The sequence below is a fragment of the Esox lucius genome, chromosome 19, assembly GCF_011004845.1.
Source record: "Esox lucius isolate fEsoLuc1 chromosome 19, fEsoLuc1.pri, whole genome shotgun sequence".
NCBI lineage: Eukaryota > Metazoa > Chordata > Actinopteri > Esociformes > Esocidae > Esox > Esox lucius.
Window position 1 is genome coordinate 12,364,965 of NC_047587.1, and position 12,346 is coordinate 12,377,310.

The 12,346-nt window shown below is 42.5% G+C and overlaps 1 protein-coding gene across 1 annotated transcript in view; it reads right to left on the bottom strand.

The window, feature by feature from the left end:
* The window catches only part of LOC105021857 (caldesmon), a 33,231-nt gene that overhangs the window by 17,067 nt on the left and 3,818 nt on the right, over positions 1–12,346 (bottom strand). The window contains exon 2 of the mRNA XM_029115016.2: positions 133–238. Coding sequence (XP_028970849.2) covers positions 133–238 — 106 coding nt within the window. The remainder of the gene's footprint in view (positions 1–132; positions 239–12,346) is intronic.

The following is a 12,346-nucleotide window of genomic DNA, read 5'->3' on the forward strand; positions in this document are numbered from 1 at the left end:
GCAACATCTCTACAGTGACCAAGTCCTACTGTGAAACATGTGATCAGCAAGCAGAGCCTATCCACTCCCACCTGCCTGCACTGAACTAGGTGGTGTGTGTGTGTGTGTGTTTTGACAGACACGGTTACTTACTTCTCCGACTCCAGGCGCATCTGCTCACGCCTCTGCCTCCTCAGCTCCATGCGCTGATCGAAGTCGTCATCCATGATGGGCTGCAGACGGTTCTTCTGGGTTCGGACTGAAAGAAACCAGCGTGGCCCGGTGAGTTTAGCGTCATCACTCACACAGGCCACTCAGAAATGTTCTTGAAATCAGTGCTCTGGCTACAGGTCAGCGATGACAGGCTGTGTGGAAAGGTTCTCCAACTGTTCTGTTAGTGTCGGCGGGGGGGTCCAGCCTCAACACTTACACTAGCTTGTCTGTATAATCTTATGAGGTCATAGGATATAGTCTTTGATCATGATCTTTGCATCAGAGGAAGCCTGACAGTGATCATTCTTGTATGTAACCCATTCACATTAAGTAGCATGACATTTTATAGGTCCGAGCACACCTAAACGTTTAATACTGCTACTGCATCTTAAAACCATAACCAGATTCAATTCACATATCAGCTTTTACTCAAACCCAACAGCGTAAGTAGAAATGACGGATGAAACAGCATCAATGTTGTTCAAAATCTCTGGGACTAATGACATGACACACAGACCATGAATCTCCGTGGAAACTACCAAAGACAAAAAGCATGAAGTGAAAAGCCAAAAGAAAGCGATGAACACTGAGTCAACACAGACAGACAGTTATATTCCCTGGACATAGGTCGAGGTAGGACCATCCAAGAATCATTCAACACAAGGCAACTTGATGAGTACTGTCTCTAAACAGGCTTCTAAATGGGAGGAAATGACCCTAAGCAATACTATACCGTAGCTGTAGGCAGTCAGTCAGTGGGGTTAGTCCATAGGCAACACACCCTGCTCTGAGTATGTCAAGTCTACGCTCTGGTTTGTGTCTGGGCTCCTGAATTCCTGAAGGCTCTTTCAGCGTTTAGAACTACCAGAAAAGGCAAACGCCTGCCTCTTCCTCCTCAGCTCTATACTCTCTCTCTCTTTCTCTCTCTCTCTCTCTCTTACTCTTCTTTGTTCTCTATGGCTCCTCTTTCTCTCTCTCTCTCTCTCTCATTATCAGTCTCTGTGGATCCTTCTCTTTATATTTCTTTCTCTCTCCCCCTTTCTATTGCTCTTTCACCCTCTTCTTGCACATAATGTCTCCCTGGAACTATCTCCTCTTGTCTCGTCTAATTATTTTTTTCGCACTATATCTTCCCCTCTCCTCTCGCTCCCTCCACGCTCTCTTTCTCCTACATCCCTCCATCATCTTTCCATCCAGTCTCACTTCCCGTCTCCTTGCTCCTCTGTCGTCAATTTCTTCCCACCATCATCTCTCTCATCTCTACCTGACTTAAGTGCCTCTTTCTATCGGCCCTCTCCTCCTCCTTCCTGTGAACCATCTACATGTCACTGTGTTAATAGAGGGTTCAGTGGTTAACTAAACGGCGCTGGCTGAAATGTGGCATTAAATACAGGCTAGTGGACCAACCAGCAGGGTGTCAAAGAGTCTATCCCATTTGAGGAAAGTGTAGAGAAAACACTTTTGTTGCCTGCCAATCCTTCTTCTTCGGCTTCCTCCTCCGCGCCGCACCAGCAGAAATTAGATAATCATTGGATATCACATCAAGCCTCATATTTTGTAGAAAGAAATATTTTTTCGCATCTGCAGCCTCGGTTTTGGGGGCATGTTCCCCTCCTGAACACTGTCATCATGCCAGTGGTGTGGGGGTGGGCACAGGAAATAAATCACATACGAGTAGATAATATAAAAGAGATTATTTCATACCAAGTACATCTGCCAGAGCATATTTACCAAATATAAAACACCTGTATGTTAGTATATTACATCTGTATTTAGGTTTTCTTAGCCAGGTCCCTCTACTGTAAATTCACATTTATTTTGACCAAAAAGCCAGGGTTTAGCCACTCAGCTCACAGCCAATCATGTCTACAGTGAGAAGAGCCACAAGGCTGTGGGAGAATATGGAAGTTCCAAAGAAAATATTTTTCAAGCCACAATATTTGACCTCTGGGAAATGGTCAAAAATCACTATAGTTTTGGCTGGTCAAGAAAGTAAAACTGTACTTTCCAGGCTTTGTGGCTTAAAATACCTAATAAAGGTATTTACAGCTCTTATATGGGTTACATCTCCAGTACATCCCCAGGACCTAGTGTTAAAAAATTATTCTGATTAGATATCATTTTATTTCAATGCATTAAATTCTAAACTATTACAAAATTACAAACAGATAACTGAACATTTTGGCCCACAAGATATGCGTTAAAGACTAGAAGCTCCTATCAATATAAATTTTCCGGTTATGGCTGTAAGTACTGAATCAGTCCAATTAGAACACAGAACTCTGGAGGATATCATCCTGGAATTCCATGATTGGCATTCCTAATGAAACCACATTCCCTGGGATACAGTGGCATTCCAGGCTAAGTGTTACCATTCCTCCACACTGATTTCTCTCACTCACTCTCTATCCACCACATTCTCTGTATACCCAACTCTCTCTCTCTGTACTTTCATGTCTTTAACTCCATGTCTTAGTGTCTTTTTCAGCCTATGCATCCACAGCTTCCACATACAGTGGCCATGTTCGACTGCAGACAACTTCAGATCAGTCGGAATTTACCCATGGTGTTTTGTATCTTGAACAAACTATGCATCTGCTTCGTAACAGGACAGCTAATTAAAAGTGAATGATGGTTTATGTGACCTGTAATCAATCTTTGTACAATTGTACAGCTGTCTCTACACACGTTGACGAGCTGCTACTGTCAGTTCAAGGGGTGAAATGTAAATGTGTGTAGCGTCAGAGACAGTCCAGACCAAATTTTTTGTCTTTGCATCCATAGCTACCTGTATACATCCTTCCAGCCCAGCCCAGTCAATCAGCTTTATAGCAAAACAAGCAGGAGCACTATCATGTAGTTGTTTGTGTTGGCCTTTGGTCAGACCATCAATCAAATGTATTTCTAAAGCCATTTTTACAACAGTAGTTGTCACAAAGTGCTTTTACAAAACACCCAGCCTGAAACACCAAGGAGCAAACAACATCAGTGTTGAATTTCAGTGGCTAGTAAAAACTCCCTAGGAAGAAACCTAGCGAGGAACCAGGCTCAGAGGTGTGAATAGTCTTCTTCTGGCTGTGCCAGGTGAATATTAAGAGTATAAGTTGTAATAGAGGTATCGTCTTGATCTGCAACACAACCAGGAGGACTTTGGACAGGGACAGCAACGAGTCATTCAAGCCTGGTACTCCGGAGGTGTGGGCCAAGACCTCATGTCCTTTAAAGTTTAAACAGGGTAGCAGACAGGGGACATTAAGAAATTGCATTCCTTAGATCTACAAGAATTTACAGTGGAGAAAGAGAACTGACCCTACTCCCCCAGCACAATAATATAGCAGACCCAGTAGTTACTGATGATCCACTTAGCAATGTTTTATCTATGAGACCAGACCTACAGAACAGGGCCACTAGGACTAAACAGAGCGGCTACAACACAACACCAGGGTATTCTGGTTTAGATCTTTACAATGATAAGCACCACATATAGTCTGGGGAGTCATGCCAACAACACGTCGTCAGTCATCCGTTAGCTCGCTGACATCAGTCATTCTTTGACTGGGGGGATAGAAATAGGGTGTGGGGTAATGGCACGGGCGTGAGAGCGGAGAGTTTTGGAGTGGTACCGTCATCATCGACATGATCATTGTGCTTAACATCATCCACATCCTCAGCATCATGTGCATTGTCACAATCCCTGCTCCATATTTCTTTGACGTGAAAAGTGGCCCAAGGAAGAAAAAGCAGTGAACCAGCGACAGGGTCATGGGTGCATGTGGGGAGCGAAGGCTGTGCTGTGTGGTCCGATCCAACAGACGAGCTACTGTAGCTCAAATTGCTGAAAAGGTTCATCCTGGTACTAATAGAAAGGTGTCAGAACACACCGGGCATCACAGTTTGTTGCGTATGAGGCTGTGTAGCCACAGACCAGTCAGGGTGCCCATGCTGACCGCTGTCCACTGTTGAAAGCACCTACAATGGGAACGTGAGCATCAGAACTGGACCACAGAGCAATGGAAGAACGTGACCTGGACCTGGAGAACTCATGGCACCAGGATGCACTATCCAAAGAAGGCATGCTGGCGGAGGCAGTGTGATGCTTTGGGCAATGTTCTGCTGGGAAACCTTGGGTCCTGCCACTCATGTGGATGTTACATTGACACGTACCACCTACCTAAGCATTGTTGCAGACCATGTGCACCCTTTCATGGCAATGGTATTCCCTGATGGCACTGGCCTCTTTCAGCAGGATAATGTGCCTTGCCACAAAGCAAAAATGGTTCAGGAATGGTTTGAGGAACAAAACGGTTTCAAGGTGTTGACTTGGCCTGAGCATCTGTGGGATGTGCTGGGAAAAAAGTTTCCGATCCATGGAGGCCCCACCTCGCAACTTACAGGACTTAAAGAACCTGCTGCTAACGTCTTGGTGCCAAATAACACAGCACCCCTTCAGAGGTCTAGTGGAGTCCATGCCTCGACAGGTCAGGGCTGTTTTGGTGGCAAAAGAGGGACCTACACAATATTAGGCAGGTGGTCATAATGATATGGCTGATCAGTGTAGATATACACAGACATGTAGGAACAGGGAGCAATTGGTGACGCAGCCCCAGAGCGTTTGAACCGCCATTCCCGAGTAACTTGTTCAGAGTCATTTAGAATAACTCATTCTGTGGAACTCATTGGGAGGGACTCAGCAATCGGAGCTTAAGGCCACTGCTGCTCTGACAGGAGCTGGAGATGCAGTTGGTTTGGCCAGACCCCAGCAGGGTTTATATCACCGGACTGGATGGATGGAGTGATGGGAGTGGAGAGGCTGCTCTCCCACTAGAAAAGACTTCCGTACATCACTGACACATTGCCCAGAAAGAACATTCAACCCAATCCCACGAAACAGAGTAGATGTCAGCTGGTTTCAATCACACAGTACAGGCATCTTGACACACTGTCCACCTCTCAGTCCCCTAGAGCCCTCCCAAAAACAAGACGTCCCCCATATTAATCTGCTAATAATTCTGCATGAGACCGGGAGTGCATGTTATAGATTTCCCCTTTAATGTCCAATCCTTCCTACCACAAGGTAGAGCTTAGTCCATAAATCACTTCCACATGACTGGGTCCGAGGACTCATTCTAATTTTACACATCTGGATCTGGTTCCACTTTCCGGGCATGTCGCCCTCTCTGTCTCTCCCTCTCTCGCTGCCTAGAATCAATGCCCCCCTTTGGGTTTTTGGCCTTCCACAAAGCTGACCCTCTCTATCGGAATGAGCTGCTAATGGGTCACCTCAGCTGCTCTCAATACAAGCCATCCATCCGCCAATCATGGCCACAACACTTACCATGCGGCACTCATGAACATTCAAATTTAGATTCAGACTAAATTTGAAATTAGATTGAGATATTCCAAATGCCATGTCAAAACTCATGGGATGCTTCTGGTTTGGAGTGTGTTGACCAGTTTAATGTGTGTATACAGAGGCGTCATGAATCGTGAGCTAGCAGACCTGGAGACCATTTAAAAAACATCTGCCCCGTTTCAAACCACTGACAGTAAACCTGATCCTGATTTAAATGTATTTAAAAGGTAATATTAAGTTAGCGACTGTGCATAAGTTTAAATCAGGAAAACTCAAGCCACAGTAACAAAGTTACAGAAAAATCCTCAATCTGGAGTTTGAGCAAGACCATTTGTGCACCAACAGCATGCAGGTTTCTTAGCAGTTTAAGATGTAGTTATTGGATATATTATGTGTTTATTGGGTTTTCAAGTTAAAGAACAAGAAGTGTGTGTGTGTGTGTGTGGGGGGGGGGGGGTCTGCATTCCCAGACAATGCTGCATGTTTCTGGAACAGTCTACCGAGTCATAACCTGATCGATGTTACCTAGGCCGAGTGCTATTGATGGGTACTGCTCTGAGTAGGTAAATTCACCGCAGACTATTTCTACCGTTTTATTGAGTGAAACACATTGATCCCAGGGTCTTCATGTTCAAATCTACTTTTAAAAGTTGGATCATTGAATGATTACATGCAGATGTGCGATCTCATGGCGTATTCAAGGCGCTTCTGGCCTCATGTAGAAACAGACACCACGACACATTCACCAGAAATGCTAATTATATTACTGACCTAAGTTACCTAGCCTGATACACATTTGCCTGAGACCAGGTCAAACAAAAGAGACCTCGATATCTTCAACCTGCAAAATGTGTTTGTGTCTGCCTTTATGCATTCCTGTTCGATATAAATGCTCTATGTGATATTTATATAATGTCCGGACAACGGAAATGACTTACTACATGAAAGAAAAGCGAATTTACTAAATGCCTAAAACTTTTTGTATTATATTAAATTAATCTGTGACATCAAAGACATCAAAGACATCAATTACATCAGACAGTAAAACATTATTTTCCCAGCCCTGCTATTAAAAACATAATTTGATTTATTGCAGAGAATTAAAGGGCTAAAGCCACAAACACAGTAAGGGAATATGCACAATCAGGAAATCCATTAAAATGAATGTAAGAGGAGGCTGATTGATGCTTTTGGCAGACATCCAGGTAAAGTACTTTTATTTATTATTATTATTTTACAGTTATTGAACAAGGTACTTCATTTGAAAAAACGTTTCTCCATTTCAATTGTCCTGTCCTTGTGCAGAAGGACAGGACAACCCACAGAACCACATATCGGAATAAAAAACCATTGACTTTCAATGGACTCCTTAAGTCAGAGAGCAGCACACTTGTAAAACGATGAAGAATGACACTTCCAATTCCAACTAATTTCCCTTGTTAAACCAGAGGATGGGCGCTTTAATAGATGCTACGTAAATATAGGTGAGGGGTTTGCAATCAATCGAGAAAACCCCTTTTAATGTTTTATTCTACAAAACCAAATAAGGCATTGGCCTTTGTTCAGGAAACAAACTCCAAAAAGGTTATAAAACACAGTGCAGCAATGACCTTCTAGGAACTGGGGAGCGGAGACTGTGTGTCGTTTGAACAGGACTGTGTGCTGTTGTACTGTGGTTGATAAAAAACCTGGCGATACGATCAACTCTGAAGTGTGGCTTTGAGCTGGAAACGTTCCATGCAGGCCACTGAGCCCTCTCCCAACCCCTCTGTTATACTTACTGAAATGGAGTATTAACATAAAACAGCGGCTTCCACCTTCATCCAGATCTCTGGTAACAGCGAACTCGCTCTTTATCTCGACACCAGGCGTCAATGTGCCCACGACGTTCACATTCAAACGCTCAGGTCTCAAAAGAGAAAGACCACTGAAAAATGTTACAGTAGTATCTAAATTGTAAGAATGAGGTCAGGTGAACTCCAAAAGTATTTGGACAACGAATAATCTTTTGTCTGGCTCTGTAGTCCAGCACTTTGGATTTGAAAAGAAACATTTACTATGGGGGCTCTTTTAGCTATGATTAAGGTAATCCTGTATTTAATAATAATAATAACTATTATTTATTTATTTATTTGTATAGCGCTTTCTAGTACAATTACGCAAATTCCTTAACACACAAAAATAGAAATAGAATTACATTAAAATAATAAAAAAATATTTACATAAACATATATACAGGACAGCCAGAAGTCCTTTTTCAGATGATCTGGGAGGCCTAACAGTGCTGTAGGGGTTGAACATGTCACTAATGTGATCAGAATCTACTCTGAAATTCAATGGTAACCAATATAGAGCTGCCAACACTGGGGTTATATGATTAAGTCTTTGTAAGAAGTCTTGCAGCGGAATTCTGTAAAACTTGGAGTTTACCTAGGGATTTATTGTTGAGGCATGTAAACAAAGCATTACAGTATTCTAGGCAAGATTAAATAAAAGCATTTATAATTTTCTCAGTTGGCAAAATCATGACTGCACCAGTTTTTTGTGTTATATTCAAATTGTAAGTCTGGATCAAAGAAAACTCCCAAATTTCTGGCCACAGGCACAATATTTTTTGCTAGCAATCCTAGAGCCAACCAAACTTAATCCAAAAGAAATGGAGGGCCAATAATTCCATTTTCAGTTTCATCAGTGTTTAGCTGAAGAAAATTATCAGACATCGAGTTTAAGACTAAGTGAGTCAAGAATTGCAGTCCAGCCTCAGTTATTCAGCTGATACATTTTAGTACAAAAGGTTGAGGCTGACACTTCCTACCAACTGGAAATAGTTCCTGAAAAAAGTGGTTTTCTTTATTAAGGTAACCATTCTTTCATTTTTATTACGGTAACCATTCTTTCATTTTTATCACGGTAACCATTCTTTCATTTTTATCACGGTAACCATTCTTTCATTTTTATCACAGTAACCATTCTTTCATCTTTATTATGGTAACCATTCTTTCATCATTGACAGTGAAGATGTTCCTTTGTCGACTATTTTTTTAAGCACAACAGTTCTTAAAGTACCACCTAACATTTTGGTGCATCTAATGTTTTAAATTATGTTTTCACCCTAGTACCTTAAACACTCCCATTTCAAGGCTGGTGGCACTGAGCCTTTCCTTTTCTATGAGATTGGAGGGGATTCATATTTCCAGATCCTTTAGATCCTTCAGTCTGCACCTTATCAATTCAAACCATTGGTTTTAAATTGCATCCAAGTCCAGAGACAAAGGTTGCTTTTGCAAACTGTTGATTGTTTGGGGAGTAAACATTTTCATTGTCTATTTTGATGTGTGAATGGGGACATTGACTTGCACTTGCACATTCACTTAAGAACCAGGTACCTGGCCCAAAACACTGGTACTGAGTAAAGTTCCTGATGTTGTTAACCTTAACATGGGCCACAGATAATATAAAACAGGCCAATATAAAAGAGTACATTGATCTGGAGCCGTACAGGCAAGGGGTCTTTGTACTCAGTGCAGTACAATTTATAATAACGAATACATTCAAATAAAATAGATAAGAAAGTTAATCCACACAGCAACAGGGGTGTCTGTAATGTTCCCCAAGTTGACCTTCACATTCGTGACACACACACAAGCACACATTAGGCCCGAGCCTTTGGATGGGACAAAACACCCAACGGAGGACTCCCCTCCACTGATTGTTGTGACGTTGGCGTTCCTATGGCTACACAGATTCCATTCAAACTCTTGAACCGGAGTTCCCTCTGCTTCCCAGACGAGTGTAAAGTAAATAGATGAAGCCGTGTGTGTGGTTCTGCCTGAGCCCTATCAACTGAAAAGGCACTGGTCCTATACATCCTTTTAAGGAAGCGTTGAGGACACCAGCGATGTTAGCTGATGTCAGTTGTGTCGTAGTAGCTGGCATATCTGCATGTGACTATGAACAGAATACAGAACGCATGGTTTACGCTAACAAATACCTGCAGGCTGCTGTCCTAAATGTCTCTCTATCACCCTATATAGCCCACTACCTTGACCATAGACCAATGGGCTCTGAAAGAACAGGCCCTGTGAATAGGGACTAGGGTGCTAATCTCAGAGTAACTTTTATTTCCATGAATCAGTTTTCCATATTGATGAAAGCCATTATGAGAGGAAAAGAAGGAGGAGTCACCAACAGAATGTAGACCTAAATAGGTAATGACCAATGGATTATCAGATGACTTAACTGTAAAATGTACATCTGCAGCAGGGATTCTCAACTGGTAGGTCGCCACACAGATGTGGGATACGGGAGGTATAGACTCAGAGAAAGGTGTCGATGTTTTCAGTATGTTTGTAGAACAGACATCTCTGACAATCTCAGAAGGAAAGACAACACAGCATTCATATAAGGACGGAAAACCAGCAATGGACCACATTTCCAGCAGCTGAAAAAATGATCTGTGTGCAGCTTCATTCATTAATCACAGAGTCCATCCTCACCTCCTCCATCAACGTGTGGTTTAGGACTGCATCTGCCGGCTGCTAAGGTGAACTGACACAAATTGTATAGTCTGCAGAATGGGCTATGAAGTAAAAGTCCAAGGCAAAAAGCATGCAGGAATTCCACTGCTAACTCCTCCCGTCACCGCTCTAAAGCTTCTCTCAAGTATATCCTCCACTCTAAAGAATAAGAGTTTCTATCCTGTGCTGTTGCCCTCAGCAATCAGCCATTTCTCCCACAAAGACAACACTATGACAACACTATAACAACACTATCCTCACCACATCAAGACACCTCCAAATGTTAATTATTCAATATATAGCTGCACTATTCTCACAATTCTTGTATCAGTGATGGTCTGGTCTACCAGTGATTTTCAGTCTTGTATCAGTGATGGTCTGGTCTACCAGTGATTTTCAGTCTTGTATCAGTGATGGTCTAGTCTACCAGTGATTTTCAGTCTTGTATCAGTGATGGTCTAGTCTACCAGTGATTGTCAGTCTTGTATCAGTGATGGTCTGGTCTACCAGTGATTTTCAGTCTTGTATCAGTGATGGTCTGGTTACCAGTGATTTTCAGTCTTGTATCAGTGATGGTCTGGTCTACCAGTGATTTTCAGTCTTGTATCAGTGATGGTCTAGTCTACCAGTGATTTTCAGTCTTGTATCAGTGATGGTCTGGTCTACCAGTGATTGTCAGTCTTGTATCAGTGATGGTCTGGTCTACCAGTGATTGTCAGTCTTGTATCATTGGAAAATAATTGGGATAACAGTCAAGCTTAATGACTGGGATAACACTCAAGCTAAATGATTGGGATAACACTCAAGTTAAATGATTGGGATAACACTCAAGTTAAATGATTTGGATAACAATCAAGTTAAATTATTGGGATAACAATCAAGTTAAATGATTGGGATAGCACTCAAGCTAAATGATTGGGGAAAAACTCAAGCTAAATAATTGGGATAACACTCAAGCTAAATGATTGGGATAACACTCAAGCTAAATGATTGGGATAACACTCAAGCTAAATGATTGGGATAACACTCAAGCTCACCCTAACTTGACTTCAGCTCATTCAACTATCTTGACTAGGCTTTTTTCCCCTTGAACAATAGGGTGAATGTGCATTGTTGTCGAGACCAGAAACAATAATCAGTTGTGTGCTGTATGCATACATGTATTCTAATGTTGACTAATTATTTCCCCTCCATATTTAGTGATTACGGCCGTGCCGCACAAAAATAACTCATCTCTACTCCAAATAAAGCATTTGGAGTAGAGATGAAGTGTCCAACATTTCACTTAAATATTCTGCTTCTTTTACATACTTCTTGCTCAACCAGGAAGTATTCTCCACTAGTTATCTTTCCTTCCCATGCGTGTGAGACGTAGCCGGAGCATCACTGTCTCCCATCTCTTTCTCATTTAAAGCCACTGCCATTGCTGTCATTGTCACTGTTAGTAGATCTGCTAACATTGGGCTCATAAATCTTCACACGTTTAGCTAATCCTCACCATTTAAGGGTCCGTCTGTGATTCTCTGCTAACTACACAAATTGAGCAACGTGCATTTTCTGGCACACAATCACAGCTGAGCATGCGGGTGTCCAAGCCATCAATCAATCCAATTTATTTATAAAGCCCTTTTTACAATAGCAGTTGTCACAAAGTGCTTTTACAGAAACACCCAGCCTTAAACCCCAAGGAGCAAACAACAGTAGTGTTGAATTTCAGTGGCTAGGAAAAACTCCCTAAGAAGGCCAAATTTTAGGAAGAAACCTAGAGAGGACCCAGGCTCAGAGGGGTGACCAGTGATCTTCTGGCTGTGCCAGGTGAGATATCAAGAGTCCAATTGGGATAATTAATGAATGCATCTGGGCTAAATCCAGAGTCTATTTAAATTTAGACTAGGTCAGAAGATGGACAAGGATAGGGACAGCAACGGGGCCCCCAAACCTGGTACTCCACAGGTGTGGGCCAGGACCTCATCTCCTCCTAAAGTTTAAAATGGGAGGAGACTGGGAAAATTTAGAAAATGCATTCCTCATATCAACAACGATTTATAGTGGAGAAGGAGAACTTAGTGGGGAAGGAGAACTGACCCAATCCCCCAGGACAATAGTATAACAGCGTAAGACCTTGGAACTGAGACGGGGGGGTCCTGGACAGAGCCCAACAGGCAGGAAATCAATCCACCCACATTGCCAGGCATCAACCAAAGGGACACCCACCAACCGCAACCACCCTGAATGAGGGCCGAGTTTTGCCAACAGAGTACGGCCCAATTGCACAAGTGTGCAA